The sequence below is a fragment of the Cebus imitator genome, unplaced genomic scaffold (assembly GCF_001604975.1).
Source record: "Cebus imitator isolate Cc_AM_T3 unplaced genomic scaffold, Cebus_imitator-1.0 Scaffold163, whole genome shotgun sequence".
In the NCBI taxonomy this organism is placed as follows: Eukaryota; Metazoa; Chordata; class Mammalia; order Primates; family Cebidae; genus Cebus; species Cebus imitator.
Window position 1 is genome coordinate 196256 of NW_016107478.1, and position 19115 is coordinate 215370.

The 19115-nt window shown below is 44.3% G+C and overlaps 1 protein-coding gene across 3 annotated transcripts in view; it reads right to left on the reverse strand.

Moving 5' to 3' along the window:
- The window catches only part of DHCR24 (24-dehydrocholesterol reductase), a 37058-nt gene extending 29503 nt beyond the window's left edge, over positions 1-7555 (reverse strand). For all 3 annotated transcript variants that reach the window (XM_017543978.2, XM_017543977.2, XM_017543976.2), the window contains exons 1-2: positions 7179-7555; positions 3596-3751 (exon numbers count right to left, since the gene is read on the reverse strand). In XM_017543978.2, the coding sequence (XP_017399467.1) occupies positions 3596-3751; positions 7179-7409 (387 nt within the window). In that variant the 5' untranslated portion in view covers positions 7410-7555. The remainder of the gene's footprint in view (positions 1-3595; positions 3752-7178) is intronic.
- Between the last annotated feature and the right edge of the window lie 11560 nt (positions 7556-19115).

A 19115-nucleotide genomic window follows, 5' to 3' on the forward strand; every position in this document is an offset into this window, starting at 1 on the left:
AAAAAAAAAAAAAAAAAAAAAAAAAAAAAAAAAAAAAAAAAAAAAAAAAAAAAAAGAAAAGAAATTGAATTTATGCTTAAAAACTTGCTCACAAAGAAAACCTCAGGCCCAGAGAGCATCACTTTAAGGTTTCTATAAAACTTCTAGAAGAAAATATAGAAGGAAGCCTTTCTGACACTGGATTAGGCAAAGATTTCCTAAATAAGACATCAAAAACACAATGGCCAGGCACAGTGACTCACGCCTATAATCCCACACTTTGGGAAGCCAAGATAGGTGGATCATTTGAGGCCAGGAGTTCGAAATCAGCCTGGCCAATATGGTAAAACGCCCTCTCTATTAAAAATACAAAAATTAGCGAGGTATGGTGGTGTGCACCCGTAATCCCAGCTACCCCCTTGGGAGGCTGAGGCACAAGAATTGCTTGAAACCAGAAGGAGGAGGTTGCCGAGAGCTGAGACAGCGCCACTGCACTCCATCCTGGACAACAGAGCAAGACTCTGTCTCAAAAAACAAAAATATAAACAAACCAAAAAAACCCCACAATGTATAACAATTAGACTTTAAAAATGAAAACTTTTGGCTTGGCCAGGCGCAGTGGCCCACGCCTTTAATCCTAGCACTTTGGGAGGCCAATGCGGGCAGGATCACCTGAGGTCAGGAGTTTGAGACCAGCCTGGCCAACATGGTGAAACCCTGACTCTACTAAAAACACAAAAAATTAGCCAGGTGTGGTGTATGCCTGTAATCCCAGCTACACAGGAGGCTGAGTCAGGAGACTGCAACGAATTGAGATTGCATTACTGCACTCTAGCCTGGGTGACAGAGTGAAACTCTGCCATAAAAAGAAAAAATAAATAAAACTTCTGGTTTTCAAAAGAGAAGCCATTGACAAGGAGACAATATTTGCAAATCATGAATCTAATAAAGGGTATTGTTTCAAGGTATAATATCCAGCATTGCCCATTAAAAAGTGGGCAAAGGACATGAACAGACACTTTTGAAAAGACAAGCATGTGGCCAACAAGCACATGAAAAAAGCTCAACATTACTGATAATTAAAGAAATGCAAATCAGAACCACAATGAAATATCATCTCACAGAGTGGCTATTATTAAAACCTCAAAAAATAACCGATGGTGGCAAGGTTGCAGAGAAAAAGGAACATTTATACACCGTTGGTGGGAGTATAAATTAGTTTAACCATGTGGAAGACAGTGTGGTGATACCTTAAAGACCAAAAAACAGAAATGGCATTCAACCCAGTAATCTCATTACTGGGTATATACCCAAAGTAATATAAATCATCCTATCATAAAGACACATGCATGTGTATGTTCACTGCAGCACAATTCACAATAGCAAAGACATGGAATCAACCTAAATGCCCATCAACGGTAGACTCGATAAAGAAAATGTGGTACATATATACCACGGAATACTATGCAGCCATGTTCCTTTGTAAGAACACGAATGAAGCTGGAAGCCATTATCCTTAGCAAACTAATGCAGGAACAGAAAACCAAATACCGCATGTTCTCACTTATAAGTGGGAGCTAAGTGATGAGAACACATGGAAATATACAGGGGAACAACAGACACTGGGGCCTATCAGAGGGTGGAGGGAGGCAGGAGGGAGAGCATCAGGAAAAATAACTAATAGGTACTAGGCTTAATACCTGGGTGATGAAATAATCTGTGTAACAAACCCCATGACACAAGTTTACCTATGTAACAAACCTGCACAGGTACCACTGAACTTAAAAGTTAAAAAAGAAAAAAAGATGTTTCCAGAATATATAAGAAAAAAATCTGACTTTTTTTTTTTAATTGGCAAAAGATTTGATCAGGCTTCACCAAAGAAGATATACAAACAGCAAACATGCATGTGAAAAGATCATTAGTCACTAGGGAAATGCAAATTAAAATTACAATGAAAAACTACTACACACCTATTAGAATGGCTAAAATTAACACTAACCATACCAAGTTTATTACAATATGGAACAAGAACAACACTCTCACTGCTGGTGGAAATGTAAAATGCTACGATCACTTTGAAAAAAAAAAATTTGGTAGTTACTTGAAAAGTTAAGTGTACACCCACCATATGATCTACTCATTCCACTCCTAGATATTTGCCCAAGAGAAAGGAAGACATATGTCCACACAAAGACTGCTCACAAATGTTCCACTTTATTTGTAATTGCCCCAAACTGGAGCCAGCCAAAATGTCCATCAGTAGGTGAATGGATAAACCAACTGCACACAATAGAATATGACTCAGCAGTGAAAGAGAACGTTCTATTGACACATGCTTCAACAAGGATGAATCTCCAAATAAAGATGTTGAGTAAAAAAAGCTAGACAAACAAAAAGTACTATATGATTCCATTTATATAAAACTCTAGAATCGAACTAATTTATAGTGGCCGAAAGGTCACTGTTTGCCTAAGGCTGTGGGGGGCAGGTAGGGGAAGAGGCAGAGCTAGAGGCTGGAGGAAGGGATTACTCAGGAGCATGAGGAAATTTTGGGGTGTGATGGATATGTTTGTTGTCTTGATTGTGGTAATAGTTTTATCACACTTCTTTTTTTTTTTTGAGGTGGAATCTCACTCTGTCACCCAGGCTGGAGTGTAATGGCGTGGTGTCAGCTCACTGCCACCTCTGCCTCCCAGGTTCAAACAATTCACCCACCTCAGCCTCCTAAGTAGCTACAGGTGTGTGCCACCACACCCGGCTAATTTTTTTTTTTAAGTAGAGGTAGGGTTTCACTATGTTGGCCAGGCTGGTCTTGAGCTCCTGACCTCGTGATCTGCCTGCCTCAGCCTCCCAAAGTGCTGGAATTACAGGCATGAGCCACCGCGCCCAGCCTTTTTACCACAATTTCAATACATCAACAAAGCTATTTTTTAAAAAATGGCACAGAGAGATTACGTAACTTGGCCAAGGTCCCACAAAAACAACAAAATGCTATCAAGTAGATATGCCATATTTAATGACTCTTCTATTCTATTATTGGATATTGTATTGTTGTCAATTAGAAATAAAGCTGTGATACAATCTCTGTGTGTTGCATATTTTTAATTATATTGAAGTCGATTTCCTTTTTCCTTAGGCCAGGTTTTGAGAAGCAAAATTACTAGATGGGCCCAAAAGTATGCACATCTTGAAGGCTATTAAGCAAGAGGGTCTCCAGGAAGCTTGGAACAAGACCCACGCCTCCCAGTTACTTCTGCAGCCCAGTTTTCACCAGCACACTTCCTTATCAGGAAGGGGTAAGTAGGTTCCTTTTTTGTCTCTCACTTTTGCCCATGAGTTCCCCATTCCTGACTTCCTGTGGTAACACAGACAATCAAAGGGTCCCCTGAGCTCTTGGTCTGTCCACCTCTGAGATGGGGTTATGACCCATTTCTCCCCCAGTGCCTGGCCTGTAAGGCCTGAGGACAGCAATGGCAGGCAGAATCTTCTATGACTGTGGGCATTGGTCCGATCCACTCTGGGATGCCCTTGGCTAAAATCATCTCCCTATGAGTCACTTGCACCAGGGCAGTCCCCCACCTGCTCCCAGAGCCCAGAACAATGCTATTCTTACCTGTTTCTTGGTGTCCACTTCCAGAATGTCCATCAGGTTGATCATGATGTTTTTGTGTGTTTTCTTGTACTTCCCAACACGCAGCGAGACGGTGAGCCAGCCGGGGCGTCCTGTGCACATGAAGGTCTTGCTGCCCTGCTCCTTCCATTCCCGTACCTGCAACCACAGGACAGAGGCTGAGCTGGCCCTACTGGGGATCCCCAGAGCAGTCTGCAGCCCTGTTTTCATTGAGGTGGAGCTGGGAATGATGCCTCCATCAGGCACGGGAGAAACAGAACAGTGAAAAGCCTTGCTGGCCCTACCCTCTGGCACCTCCTTGGCTAGCAAGGCAGACAGAAAAGCCAACATACTGCTATACCAAAAGGCAGAATGAAGAAAGAGCTAGAAGAGAGGATCAAAGCATTCTGAAAACATTAATTCTAACTGGGAAGTTCAGAGAAGGTTTTATCATGGTGATAATAGCAATTATAAAAATGACCATTTACTGGGTATTCCCAATACACTAGGCATCTACTGCCCACTGTCTTGTTTAATTCCTACAATAGTCCCAGGAAGTCAGGATGACGACACCCTTTTGCAGATGAGGAAACTCAAAAGCAAAAGAACTTGTCCAAAGTCACACAATTGGTAAATGGCAGAGCTCAGATTCATAGACAGAGCTTGTTTGACTTCAGGACAGGAAAGATAGATGGGGTTGTGGTAACAGTCCACAGGGTAACAGCTAACACGTATGGCGGCTTATCACATGCCAAGGCCTCTTTAAACATTTGTATATGTTAACTCATGTATCACTTTGGAGAGGAGGAGCAGGGAAGGACCACCAAACTAATGGAAGGAAGAGGTTTTACAAAACCTCTAAAGTAACTGACCAGACCACAAAATACAGAACAAATGGCCCACAGATGACAAGCCCATCAGAAACGCAGGAGGAAGTGTTTCCTTTCTCCTGAGATACACTAATGCAAGGGAGGTGGATATTTGTTGTTTTGACCTGTGACCATCCATTTCCTCTTCATCTGCTTCTAACAATCTCAATCTTCCTTTGGTCCAAGTGAGACTGATTCTACTCCCCTAACCCTGGGGGTGGGCACATGACTGAGGTCTGATTCTATCCTTCTGGCCAAAGAGACACATTAAAGGATGGGCCTATGACCCAAGTCAAGACAATGAGACCAGTTCCAGGACGGCCACACTCTCTTTAGTGGGGTCACTAAGCTGGTTGGATATGAGCAGAAACTGTTGGGGCCTCTGCAGGAAGAGAGGCTCCAGAGAATGAACTCAACTTAGAAAAGCAAGGCCAAGGCCAAGGCCAGGCGCAGTGGCTCATGCCTGTAATCCCAGCACTTTGGGAGGCCGAGGTGAGTGGATCAGAAGGTCAGGGCTTCAAAAGCAGCCTGGCTAAGAGGGTGAAACCCCGACTCTACTAAAAATACAAAAATTAGCCGGGCATGGTGGCAGGTGTCTGTAACCCCAGCTATTCAGGAGGCTGAGGCAGAGAACTGCTTGAACCTGGAAGGTGAAGGTTGCAGTGAGCTGAGATCATGCCACTACACTCCAGCCTGGGCAACAGAGCAATACTCTGTCTCGAGAAAAAGAAAAAAGAAAGAAAAGTAGGGCCAAGAGATGGCAGAGGGATGGACAGATGGAGATGGGGGACAGAGGATCCTGGATCCAGCTATGCCTGATTTAGTTATACTCCCAGACTTTCCAGGACATGAGCCAATAAAATCTCTTTCTGCTCAAGTCAGTTTGAATTGAGCTTCTTTCATTTGCAACCAAAGATCTGGTCAAATACTGCCAGGTCACCTGGAGAAGGCTGCACTGGAGCTGGCCGGGCAAACCGCACAACCCGGGGAAGGACTTTCCTTGGCCACGGAGCCCCGAGGGAGCAGATATTAAGAGATTCCTGTGATTTGGGGGGAAAGCGATGAGAGGTGGGATTCCCTGACCAACCAGGCCTTGTCCCTGCCTGAATCTACAGCCACGGAGTTTGATACAAGCCCAAAGATGGGAGGGAGTGATTGGGATGCTGCATTTAAGCTGGAGGTCAAAGAGAGGGCCTGGAAAAAAGGGCAACTGGGTCAGACAGCTATTACAAACCAGATGTGAGGCAACTGAACCAGATCTACGGGGGAAGGGAAAGAGTGGGAAAGAAGAAATGTCAGAATTCAGGCTCTGAAATAAAGCTAATCTGGGTTCCAGTCCCATTTACTGACTACATCTTCCTGGGCACATGACTCACACTCTGAAACTCAATTTTCTCTGTTTGTAAAATAGGCACAAGATCTACCAGGGTTGCTGTGAGGATGGCAATGGCACATGGAAGGTCGGGGGTAGAGGCTAGTCCAGCTGGGCCCTTGTCTTCCTGCTCACAGTGAATCTTGTGGCTTAGCTGAGATTAATAAACGCTCGATAGGCTGTTTTGAGCCAGGTCCTATGGGCCAGAGGCAAGTCACATAACAGTCCCTGCATTCTAGGAACTCACAGTCTGATGGGGGAGACAAGCAGGTAAATGGAGAATTTGAACTCGAGAAAAGAGCTAGGAAGCAGGGTGCAGGTGGGGAGGGAGGACAGGCAGAGGCTCTGGAGCCCTGACTGTGACCAGCAAAACCCAGAGCTACAGGGCAAAGCACTTCTAGACACTGCGTTCCCCATCGGGCCAAGGTATTCTGCCTCATGGGAACGTCTCTCCGCATCCATCTTCATGCTCTTCGGCAAGCAGCGCAAGCAGAATATGGAGGCTGCTACACCTACGGGAGGGCAGCAGCAGGAAACAGAAGCTCTTTGCAACCTGATGCCAGCAAGAGAGGTACATCAAGAGGGGCAGAGGGAGTCAAGAAACCGCCCAGGCCCCAGGCCCATGCCAGCCCCGGATGCGGAGGAGGCTCCACTGTGAGCCACAGCAGACCACCAGTTCCGTGGGTGGCTGAGGAACTGGGAGATGGACCGATTGCCTTTGTCAAAGAGTGAGCCCTCCGTCACCAGAGGCTGTGAGGCTCTTCCCTCTGGCTTCTGGGCTGGGTTTACCTTCTTGCTTTCGTCTTCGAACCTAAATCCAATCAAAAGCGTCTTGCTGCTACAAAATAAACTCCAAACTCGGCCTTGGCGTCAAGGCCCCTCTCCAGCGTAGCACCAAATAGACTGTCCGACCTTCTCCCGCTCCTGTCCTGCACTTGCCGGCTTCCCAACTTTTGCTCACACCAGTCCCTCCACCCAAACACCTTCCCCCAGTTATTTCCCCAACTTCCCAATCTCTAGACCCAGCTCCACCTCCCGGAAGCCTTTCCTCCTCGGAAATGCTTGGGCCGGGTGAGAGTGCCCCTGAGTTACCTCCCCTCTTCTTCTTCATCTCCCTCCAGGTACCCTAATATACCCTGCACACAGTAGGTACTTTGCCTATTCTGTTCCCCCGCCCCAATCACATTTTTGTTTGGTTCCAACCCCCTTCCAACGCCAGTTCCCCACAGCCCCCGGGAATCCTCGCACCGCAGCTCCGGTCGCCGCCTCGCGTCCCGCTATCCCTGCGCTCGCCGCCCCCGGGAGCCCGCGGCTGTGCGCCCCGGCCGCGCCCGGCGCCGCTCACCTGCTTCTGGATGTCCCGCACGCGCTCCTCGTGCAGGCGCGGCGCGCTGTTGAGCTTGAACACCACCCAGGCGCGCACGTAGTAGTAGATGTCGAAGATGAGCGAGAGCGGCAAGAGGAAGAGGCACACGAACACCCAGCGCTGGTGAATGAGCACGAACTCCAGTCCCTTCACGCGCACCCACAGCAGGAAGAGCAGCGCACACACGGCCAGCGACACTGTGGGCTCCATGGTGGGACGCGGCGCGGGGAGGGCTGCAGGCTCGCGCCGCCAGTCACCGCTGCCAGCTCCGCGCCTGATCCGCTCTGCGCCCGCAGCCCGCCGCCAGGGGAGCGGTTATCGCCCGCCGCCTCGCGATTGGCTCAGGTCGCCGAGGTTTGGTGGGCCGAGACCCGGGCGGCGACCAATGGCGAGCCGCGCTGGGGATCGGACCAGGAACCCGCGGTTTTCATTGGCTGAGGGAGTCAGGTCGCTCCACCTTTTTCTCCTCGCCGCCGTGCAAGGCGGGGGTGCCGGGGTGGGTTCTGGTGGGGTCTGCTGAGTTCTGCGGCGCCGGGGTTTCCGGGCGCGGGCGGCGAGGACTCAGAGCTCCCGATCTTCGGGGCTGCAGGGCCGTCTGCTCCACTCCTCCTTAGGGGCGCCTCCTCCAGATGCATCTTAAGCGGTTTGCATTGGGTTTCCGCCCAAGGGCTAGTAGGCGCCCCGGCCCTGAGTCAGTCACCCTGTGGCCCGGCTGGCGGTTCCCAGGCGCGGAGGGTGGAAACCTGGCACTCGGTGTGCACAAGGCAAGCAGGGGCACCTTTTCATTTTGGGAGGCGCTTTCCACGAATTCATTTGAGCTACACAACAGTCCTGGACGGTAGGGAGTGGTGAGCTTCATTGTAAACACTTGGAAGCAGCTCAGAAAGGTGAAGACCTTTTTGTGAACTCCAGAGGCCATTGGAAGCTTGAAATCCTAGGGCTGGCTTTTCCACTTTTTCCAGTTCACTGAGGCAGATGGGAGGCCCCGCGGAGAAAGAATGAAGGCAGGTATTCCAGGCCGAGTAAACCTTCCAGGCCCCCTTTGTGCCTCGAGTTAGGTTGGTGAGCAAAACATGTCCCTGCCCTCACTCAGCAACCAGTGTAGGGGAGCTGCCACGGTTACCAGCAAAAGCTGAAATACAGCGCCCTTTGCATTTCATCTGGAATTTTAGGAAGTTTTCGAGATGTTTTAGTTTAGAAAGTAAGCATGACATACCAGGCTCTTCTCTGGTCTTGCATATCTGTCCAGTTCGCTCTCCGTTCATCTCTGCCCTGACATGCACTTTTTTTTTTTTTTTTTTTTTTTTTTTTTTTTTTTTTTTTTTTTTTTTTTTTTTTTTTTTTTTTTTTTTTTTTTTTTTTTTTTTTTTTTGAGTTGGAATCTTGCTCTGTCGCCCAGGCTGGAGTGCAGTGGCGCGATCTCGGCTCACTGCAACCTCCGCCTCCCAGGTTCCGTGATTCTCCTGCCTGAGCTTCATCAGTAGCTGGGACTGCACGCACGTATCACCAAGCCCGGCTGATTTTGTGTTTGTGTGTTTTTAGTAGAGACGGGGTTTCACCGTGTTAGCTGGGATGGTCTCGATCTCCTGACCTCGTGATCCTCCTGCCTCGGCCTCCAAACAAAGTGCTGGGATTACAGGCATGAGCCACCTCGCCCGGCCGACATGCACTCTTAGGAGGCTCCCTGAGCCTTACCATTTCTCATTTGCGTGCTGCTGGTTAAGCTAGTACCTCTGAATGCCCTTTCTGTCCCCTTCTCAGAGTTCACGTCACACATTTTGAAGCCAGCTGAGGGCCACCTCTAAAAGATTTATAGCACTTAGCACCCCATCCAGGTGCTTATTAAATAGTGTGCTTCTCTGTCACCGTTCTTTCATGTTATTTTATAATTGTCTCTTTATGTGCCTCTCACCCCCACAGACCGAGCCTTAGGGCAAACAATGTCTTGTTCACTTTTGTCTTTCTAGCTTCAGAAAGCACAGTGCTTTGTGTGCAGTAAACACTCCAGTGGCTGTTGACCAATGAATGAATGAAGATTGTAGGCCCAAATATTCAAGTTATCAAAGTGCAAAGAATGAGAGGTTGTTTGCACTGGACTTCGAAAGTAAATAGCCTGGACCTGTACTGTCTTATGCAACAGCTATGAGCTAATGGTATGTGGCTAGTCCAAACTGAAATGCCCTTTAAGAGTAAAACACACACTGGATTTCAAAGACTTAGTACAAAGAAAGAATGCAAAATAGCTCATTAGTAATTTTTATGTTAATGACATGTTGAAATAACATTTTGAGCTATGGGGTTAAATAAAATATAGTGTTAGAATTAATTTCACCTGCTTTATTTACTTTTTAAATTACAGATTTAAATTACAGATTTGTCTTGTATTACATCTCTAGAAGATCCGATCAACAGGGGGACGGTGAAGTAAGAAGAGGAAAGCCGATGTGAAAACACCTCTCCCAGGTTCTCTCTGAATCTGTTAGAGAGGGCTTTGCTTTAGAAGCTGATTATTTTGGGGGTATTAGGTAATCTGGAAAGTGAAATTCAACCTAAACGTTAACTGAAGTGTTGAGTGTTGTGTAAGAGAAACAGTAGAAATTACTGATTAATCAGAATAGTTTTATACTTCAGAAGAGAAGGAGGAAGTCCCAAAAAGTAGATAAAACTGATCTTTAGGAAACAGCTCCCCCAAAAGGAAAGGAATAAAAAAGTACTAAGGCTGGGTGTGGTGGTTCATGCCTGTAATCTCAGCAATTTGAGACGCTAGCAGGGGCAGATTGCTTGAGCCCAGGAGTTTAAGACTGGCCTGGGCAATGTAGCAAGATCCTGTGTCCACAAAAAACAAACAAACAAACAAGAAGAAGAAGAAGGAGAAAAAAAAAAGCTGGGCATGGTGGCATGCACTTGTAGTCTCAGCTACTCAGGAGGTTGAGATGGGAGGGTCACTTGAGCCTGGGAGGTCAAGGCTGCAGTGAGCCATGATCACACCACTGCATACTAGCCTCTGCAATAGGCTATCTCAACAACAACAAAAAAAAAGTGAAAAAGTACTCAGAAAAGCAGTGTGCACGTTTCTCATTCTCTCTTCCTGCCTACCCTTTTCCTATTTCTGATTCCTCTTTTCTCTCTCCACAAACTCTAATCCTTTAGATTGTTTTATCCAGGTAAGGAAAGCAGTCACTTTGAGTTGAGCCAATTAATTAATTAATTAATTAATTATTTAAAGTTAACATATAGTAAAACTGCTTAATCTTCGTATAGTTGATGAATTTAGCATGATGAGGATTCCTGTAACTACTACCATAATGAGGATACAGAATAGTTCCACCACCCCAAAAAATTGCCTCTGCTGCCCCTTTGCAGTCATACTGTCCCCTACCTCCTAGCCGTTGGCAAGCACTGCCCTGTTCTGTCACTATAGTTTTGTCTTTTTCTAGGTTATATGAATGGACAACATATGATATATAACCTTGGACCCACTAATTTTTGCTGGAGTCAAAGCAGCTCCCTTTGTCAGGGAATCTACTCATACATTACTTACACGGTTGATGAAACATGCAAACAGTCAGAATGCTTAGGAAGAGGATGTCTGGGCAACAACTTTTTAGGTTAACTAGAGATTAAGCAAAACCACTTTTATAGTTTGACCATGTAGCAATCTTTCTACAGTATGAGTCTCTATTTCTTTCTTAATAAATAGAATCTAAAGAACACAGTTTTTTTTTCCTTCAATTAAAGAGCACAATAAACACGAGAGTCCTAACAAATTGCATTTTCTTATATTTGTACAATGCAGGTACTGAGATCATTTGATCTTTACAACCAGTCTGAGGAGTGGCCATGCAGAGAATTATTAATGTGTTATTTTTAATAAATGGGGACATTTAGACTCAGTTTAAGTGACTTATCTGATCAATGTCTTATTCTGGTGAATGGAGAATTCTGATGCAGTTGGTCTGCAGGCCACACTTCACACAATAATCAAGGGAGCAGATTCAAATGATGGAAAGATCCAGAAGATGGGAGCCATTCATGTGGTTCCATTCCATAGATATGAAGTAGAAGTTTTAGAATAGGGCTTGTTGAAGTGTGGTTTGCAGACCAACTGCATCAGAATGCTTGCTAAAATGCAGAGTCCTAGACTCTACCATATCCCACTGAATCTAAATCTCCAGAGGTGGGGCCAGGAATCTACTTTTTAAGAAGGCATCTAAGTTACTCTTATTCATGCTAAAACTTAGGAGATTTGACTGAGTATTAACCCTGGAACTTCTTTAAGAATATTACAAAAACAAAAAAAACGCCGGGCATGGTGGCTCACGCCTGTAATCCCAGCACTTTGGGAGGCCGAGGTGGGTGGATCACCTGAGGTCAGAAGTTCAAGACCAGTCTGGCCATCATGGTGAAACCCCATCTTTAAAAAAAAAAAATATTACCTTTGTTCTTAAAATAAAGCCCTAACAGTCCAGCTCAGTGGCTCTTGCCTGTAATCCTGGCACTTTGGGAGGCCCAGGCAGGTGGGTCTCTATTAAAAATACAAAAATTAGCTGGGCATGGTGGTACATGCCTATAATCCCAGCTACTCAGGAGGCTGAAACAGGAGAATTGCTTGAACCTGGGAGGCAGAGGTTGCAGTGAGCCGAGATCTCGCCATTGCACTCTAGCCTGGGTGACAGAGCGAGACTCCATTTCAAAAAAATAAATAAAATAAAGTAATAAAGCCCTAGCAGAGGATTCTTTTTACTTACAAAGTGTAGCTTTCATGTAAAAGCCAATTATTCACAAAATTATATTAAAGAAACTTCCAGATAATTAAGGTTTTATTGTCTTGTTGCCTTGAGTTTCTCAAGGAGTTTTAAAAGTCTCCCAGGCAAGAATTTAAGTTGATTCTAAGGGAGTTGGCTTCCTTATGCTAGTGGAGTATCATTCATTTGTTCACTCACGTTCTCATGTATGATGATTCTGACTGCATGTAACAGAAAACCCTGACTCAAACAGCTACAACAACAAAGGTGCTTGTTATCTCATACAACAAGAAGCCTGGGCTGGACACACTGGCTCAAATCTGAGCTCCCAGCACATTGGGAGGCCAAGGCGGGAGAATTACTTGAGCCCAGGAGTTCAAGACCAGCCTGGACAAAGTGGTGAAACCGTCTCTACAAAAAATAGAAATTAGCTGGGTGTGATGGCACACACGTGTATTTCTAGCTACTCAGGAGGCTGAGGTGGGAAGATTGCTTTAACCCAGGAGGTTGAGGCTGCAGTGAGCTATGGATAGCACCACTATTCTCCAGCCTGGGTGATAGAGAGACCCTGTCCAAAACAAAAAAGAAGTCTGAATGCAGATTGACCAAGAGTTGGTTAATTCATTGGCTTAGTGACAATTTGAAAGACCCAGTTCTTTTTATCTTTTGCCTACTCTGACTTCTCAGGTGAACTCCCCTGATGATGGCAGAGCAGCCATGGTTCCAGGTGCTTTATCAGATATAGCAACATCTAGCAAAATAACGGGAACCAATTTTGGATGGAAATTAACCATTTCTGTAGCACATTCATTCAGTGATTTTAAATGTGCAGGAATTGTGCAAAATGCTGGGGACACAGCAGTGAATTGGACACAATTCTTGTCCTGACAGATCGTGTGTGGATCTAGGCAATCAACAGATAATTATAAACCAACCTAGTAAGTACTATGATAAGGGTACTATGGAAGCACATGAAGATGTCCATCGATAGGTAGCTAGATATAGTTATATGCTGTTCCGAAGGACTTCTGAGATGAAGTGATGACTAAGCAGAGATGCTGCGGGGTAAGTGGAAGTTAGCCAGGTGAAGTATCAGGTCTACAGGAATAAGAGCATTCCAGAAAAGGGATGCCATGTGCAAAAAGCTCAGAAGTGGGTGAGTGGATGTGATATTTGGGAGTACTGAAAACTTATTCTGTGCAGTACAGAAAATAGAGAACTACTGGCAGATTTTTGAAGACAGAGTGCCACCACTATCACAATATTTAGGAAAATTGCTTTGACTGCAGGAAGGGAGACCAACTAGTGGTGAGCAGGAGTGAGGCCAGGTAGGATGCCGACAAAAATCAAGATGAGAAGTGATGAGGTTACAAAGCTAAGGTAGTATCAGTAAAAATGGAAAGTAGATGAAAAGTTGGAGACAGACTGAAGGAGAAGGTAGGAAAAAAGAAGAGTCAAAAAGAAGAGGAGTCAAAGATGATTTCTGGCCATTTTGCTTGGATGACAAAGATGTTTACCAGCATGGCGGAGAATGTAGGTTTCGAATCAGTTTTGGGGTTAAAATGGGAGGGAGGATGAGTTAGGGTCATCCGATCTGATGAAAAAAAAAGTGATATCTGGATATCTTCAGGCTGTGTGTAGCAAAGCCACAGAGGATGTCTCCTGTATCCTTTCCCTTTGGGTTGCTGATGTCTTCCTTCCAAGATGTCTGTGGATCAGTCTGACTAATTAGCCCTTACCAAAGCATGGCTGTCTTGGCAGCAATACTATTTTCTTGAAAAGAGATTAATAACTTATATAACATTATATTTTATATAAAAATTGTTGTATTGCTTCTAGAAACGTGCCATATGCTTTTCTAAACAATTCGAACTATACAGGGAAGTACAGAAAAGAAACCAAAAATGGACTCATTCTATCATGCAGAGCTAACTGAAGTTCACATTTTCATGACATGCCTTTTAGACATAGCTTTAGGCCTATATGCACATATGTGTAGTATTTAATAAAATAAGATCAACTCTACAGGAGCTTTACAATTTGTTTTTTAAAAACTTAACAATATACTATAGATATATGGTTTCTTTGTATTCCAGTGTGTGTGTTCATCTGTATGTATATAGGTGTGTGCAAATCCATATGTGTGTAGCTCAATTTATTCCAAAAGTCTATTCTTGAAAGACATTTAAATGTTTCTAAAGTTTTGTTATAATGGGCAAAAGTTTCAGTGGCTTTTCCTTATTATCCACATTTTCAAACTGTCAACCTAAACAACAAAGAGAGGCTCTCTACGAGAAATATATTTGGGAATAAAACATTACAATGGGAATACGTGAGTCATAGTGAAATAAACTATGTGCATTTTCAGGGAGGCGAAGGAAGACAAAGATTTTTAAAGGAAAAAATTACATAATTGTTTTGAAATAATTATCCTTGGCTGCAAAGATGAATAACAAGGGTTATGCCTCTTAGAGAGTACACAGGAAGTTGCTGGGTAGATGTCCTTGCAGAAGTATTTTTTTACGTAAGGTGGTGATGGCCTTCAGTCCAAGGTTGTGGTTTTTGTTGTCTTTTTTTGCTATCAGGCATACATGATAGCCCTCTTTTCACGGCCTTCCCCAGCTCTGCTTATCAGGGTTTTCTTGACATTAATGACTCCTTTTTGATGTTGACAACTCTTACAAAACTTATAACATTTTCTTAAATTTATATTTTAAAACCTAGGCCAGGCATGATGGCTCACACCTATAATCCCAGCACTTTGGGAAGCTGAGGTAGGAGGACAGCTTGAGCTCAGGAGTTTGAGAACAGACTGGGCAATATAGAGAGACTCCGTCTCTATAAAACAAACGAACAAAATAACCTATTACAAAATCACTCTCTAAAAATGCTCCCCAGAGGACATAAGAATACCAATGTCTCCACACCTTTATCATCATTATAAATCAACAGACAATTATAAATCAAATATAAAACAATGATCTCTTTGTGGTTAAATGGTAGAAATTTCAGATACTCAGCTGGTTGCTCCATCTGGCCTTTCAGTATCTCTCATATCACACATCAAAGGAGTTTGCTTAAGATCAGCCCACCACAGAGGAAATTCATCCACCAGTCTCCTTTCCCAGACTGTCAAAATGTCCAGTTCTCAAGGCTTCATAGACAAGAAAGACAAGTGAATGTCCCAGACGGAGCAGTCACAGCGATCCAAAAGCAGTCGGCAGAAATCAGTGTCATTACTGTTTCTATTTTTGGTGTTGTGGCAGCTCAGAGTGTTTTCACCCTTCATGATCATTCTCAAGAGCAGTTGTTAGGCCAGGCATGGGGACTCACACCTGTAATCTTAGAACTTTTGGAGGCCAAGGTGGACGGCTCACCTGAGGTCGGGAGTTTGAGACCAGCCTGACCAACATGGAGAAACCCCATCTCTACTAAAAATACAAAATTAGCCAGGCATGGTGGTGCACGCCTCTAATCCCAGCTACTCGGGAGGCTGAGGCAGGAGAATCCCTTGAACCCGGGAGGTGGAGGTTGTAGTGAGCCAAGATTGCGCTATTGTACTCCAGCCTGGGCAATAAGAGTGAAACTCCATCTCAAAAAAACAAAAAACAAAAAACAGTTCTTGGTCTTGCCATTCCTTTGTGACTACAACCTTCTTTGTGCTCAGGTCAGTGACAAACTTTCTGACCAATGGTCTTGAGTCAACATTCATTTAAGAAAGCAATCAATAAATCCTTGAGTATCCATTAAACATCTTCAGAGTAGTCATAAAGTTCCTATGCATTAGCTTATATTCCCTATTATTTATTGGTTTTAAGTTTTTCTTGGTGAAACTTTATGATATCAGGGGCTTATTTCATACCTTCCAGCTGTCATCGTGAAAGGAAAGGTACAGAAAATGGAAGTGTTTACAATTGGGGTGGAGAATGGAGGTGAGCATGCTTAGGGGCCTGTGGCTAAGCCAGGCACGCCGCCAGATGCTGGAAATAAAACAGAAAATGAGATGTTCTATGCCCTGCCCTCACGGAGCAGGGCTTGTCAACCTCAACATTATTCACATTTTTGGTCAGATGATTCTTTGCTGTGGTAATGTCTTAGGTATTGCAGGTGGCTTAGTAGTAACTAGAAGCCAGTAGCACCTTCCACCAAGTGTGACAACCAGAAATGCCTCCAGACATTGCCACATATTCCCTAGGAGGTAAACTCTTCCCTGGTTGAGAACCACCAGTGTAAGAGGAAGACAGACAGAATGAGAAATCCCAAGTGTAATTCTTCTCAAGTTACACAGTAGAGAAATACAGACTGGTAAAGCAAGTTCTCTTCTGCTGTATATACTCATATCTCCTCTCAACCCATGCCCACTAGTGCTAGGCACATAATATCACATGTATGTGATATGCCCAGCATTTTTAGTGAAAGCTGTATTTGTCGTAAAGTTTTTTAGTGCTCACCTACTGCCTGTTTTTCTCATGTAGTGAACATTCTCTGCCTCCTGAATTGAGCATACTCATTAACCAGGGCTTCAGGAGATGATCTTTCAAGTGAGTAGCTCTGAAGTTGAAGTATCATTAATTTTATATAAATACTTGTCTGTGTGTGCAGTTTCAACTACAGACAATAAACTGAGCTGGGTCTTAGATGACAGAGACTCAGTCCTTGCCAAAAGGACAGTCATGGACCAATGGGGAAGATATGAAAATAGCTAGCTATGAAACAGGCAGTAGGTAAGCACTAAAAAATTTTATGACAAATACAGCTTTCACTAAAAATGCTGGGCATATCACATACATGTTCATAATGATATAAGGTAGGCAATAATCCTTTTCATAAGCTCAAGTGACTATTATGTGCCTAGCACTGGTGGGCACAGGTTGAGAGGAAATAGTATATACAGGAGGCCCTCTGTCCCATGGATCTTAATTTAGTAGGTAAGATGTGAATGCAGAAAAAGTGATGTCCATTACAGTAGTGGTAACGGCTTATATTTATTGAGCATGTATTATTTGCCAGGCACTGTGATGATTAATTTTAGGTGTCAACTTGACTAGGTTAGGGGATACTCAGATGGCTGATAAAGCAGAAGAGAACCGGCATTTGAATCAGTAGACTGAGCAAGGAAGAGCCTCAGTGTGGTTGGGCACCTCCCAATTGCTTGAGTCCTGGATAGAACAAAAAGGCAGAGGAAAGATAGGACACCTATCTTCTCCTACTCTAGGTCCTCAGAAATTCAGGATCTTCAGTTTTCAGATTGGGAAACTTGCTGTGGTCCTTGAGCCTTCGGTTTTGGCCTGAGAGTTATACTGTCAGCTTCCCTGGTTCCCAGGCTTTCAGACACGGAATGAGTGAAGTCACTGGCTTCCCTGGTTCTCCATCTTCTGGACAGCATACCATGGGACTTCTCAGCTTCCATAATTGCATGAGCCAATTCCCATAATAAGTCTCCTTTTATGTATTTATCTATCTATCTGTATCTATCTATCTATCATCTATGTATCATCTATCTGTCTATCTCTATCTGTCTGTCTGTCTACCATCTGTCTGTCTATCTGTCCATCCATCCATCTATCTATCCTATTGGTTCTGTTTCTCTAGTGAACCCTAACTAATACAGGCACAGTTCTAAATGCTTTACATTTAAATATAATACAATAATGTGATTAAATACAATAGTACAAAGTAGAATGTGCTAAATATTATACTTTGCAAGTGGTCCAATACTGAGTATGTACTTAAAAAGAGGAGAAATCTTCTGACTCAATAGTAACAGATATTGAGCACCTCTTGTTCACCAGGTTTCACACACTTGTCATTTCAATATAACCCTCAACACATCTCTACCATGTGGACATGCCTGTGGGAATTCATTCAGGGTGGTGGCAAAATATTAGGGGAAAAATATTAGAGAAAGCTATAGAACATAGTCTCAAACCCTCTTGGAAGGCCTAAATATTTTTCTATAGTGCTTGGCTGAAGGCAGCCTAAATCCCCTTTACATGTAGTTAATAAGTAAAGCAAATAGCTAGGGTATGCGTGGGAGTTTACCTAACTTGTTTACTCATATGGTCTTAAAACTAACCTTTGAACTGGAGGGTCCTCTCAGGGGGGAGGTTGACCAGAGAGATGATGCACTAATGGTGTTTGCTTTGGGCATCGGAACCTGTGCTTTAATCTTTAACCTCTAGTGGTGCTGACTGAAGCCTTTGTCAATTAAACTTTACTAAATAAATGCAAGTCTCTCTGGCTGGTCGGGGGCCAGCGGCTGCTATCTCTTTACAGCACTCTCCAGGGTGCCTGTAAAGCCATGGACCCTCAGCAGGACTGGCAAAGCATAACGTCTGTGTGTCAGTGTACTTTATTCATCTGTTGCTCAGTCGGGGTCTTCAGGACAGACCCCTGCAGGTGGTGACCCCGACACATGTCCTCCCTATATCAGTGTTCGGAGAAGTTAGGGAGCTGGTCCAAGGAGAGTAAGTGGTGGAACCAGGTGCTGGACACTGGACTTCTTAAGAGAGATGTCACAAATCAGACACTGATGGCCAGAATGGGTTTCAGCTTTATTCAACTTAAATATAGGATACAAGCCTGTAGTCCAACAGAACAAAGAAGAGTAAAAGTATTTTAACAAAAATAGCAGCCTCCTGCTCCTCTCTCCCGTATACCAGCCTGCTTTTTTTCTCTTACAGCTGGTTCCATTTGGCAGGACAGCTCCTTGAGGGCAAGGACTGTCTCCTAATCTCTGTGTGCCCAGTGCCCAACACAGGCCAGTGTTCTGAAGTCAACTGCTCCTTAGCTTTATCCTTTTTTTTTGTTTTTGAGGCAGGATCTTGCACTATTGCCTAGCTGATGTGCGTGGCGTGATCATAGCTCACTTGCAGCCTCAAACTCCTGGGCTCCAGTGATCCTCTCACCTTAATAGGTATGCAGCACTGCACTCAGCTAATTTATTTATTTTTTGTACAGATGGGGTCAGGCTATGTTGCCCCAGTCTGCTCTCAAACTCCTGGCCTTAAGCAACCTTCCAAAGTGGACTTCCACTTGGAGCAATCTTCCACTTGGCCTCCCAGAGTGCTGGGAGTATACGTGTGAGCCACTGTCCTTGGCCCCAGCTTGACTCTCGAGTCAGAATCATTTCAGTTTCTCCTCACAAAGTTATAACATTCCTTAAAAAAAA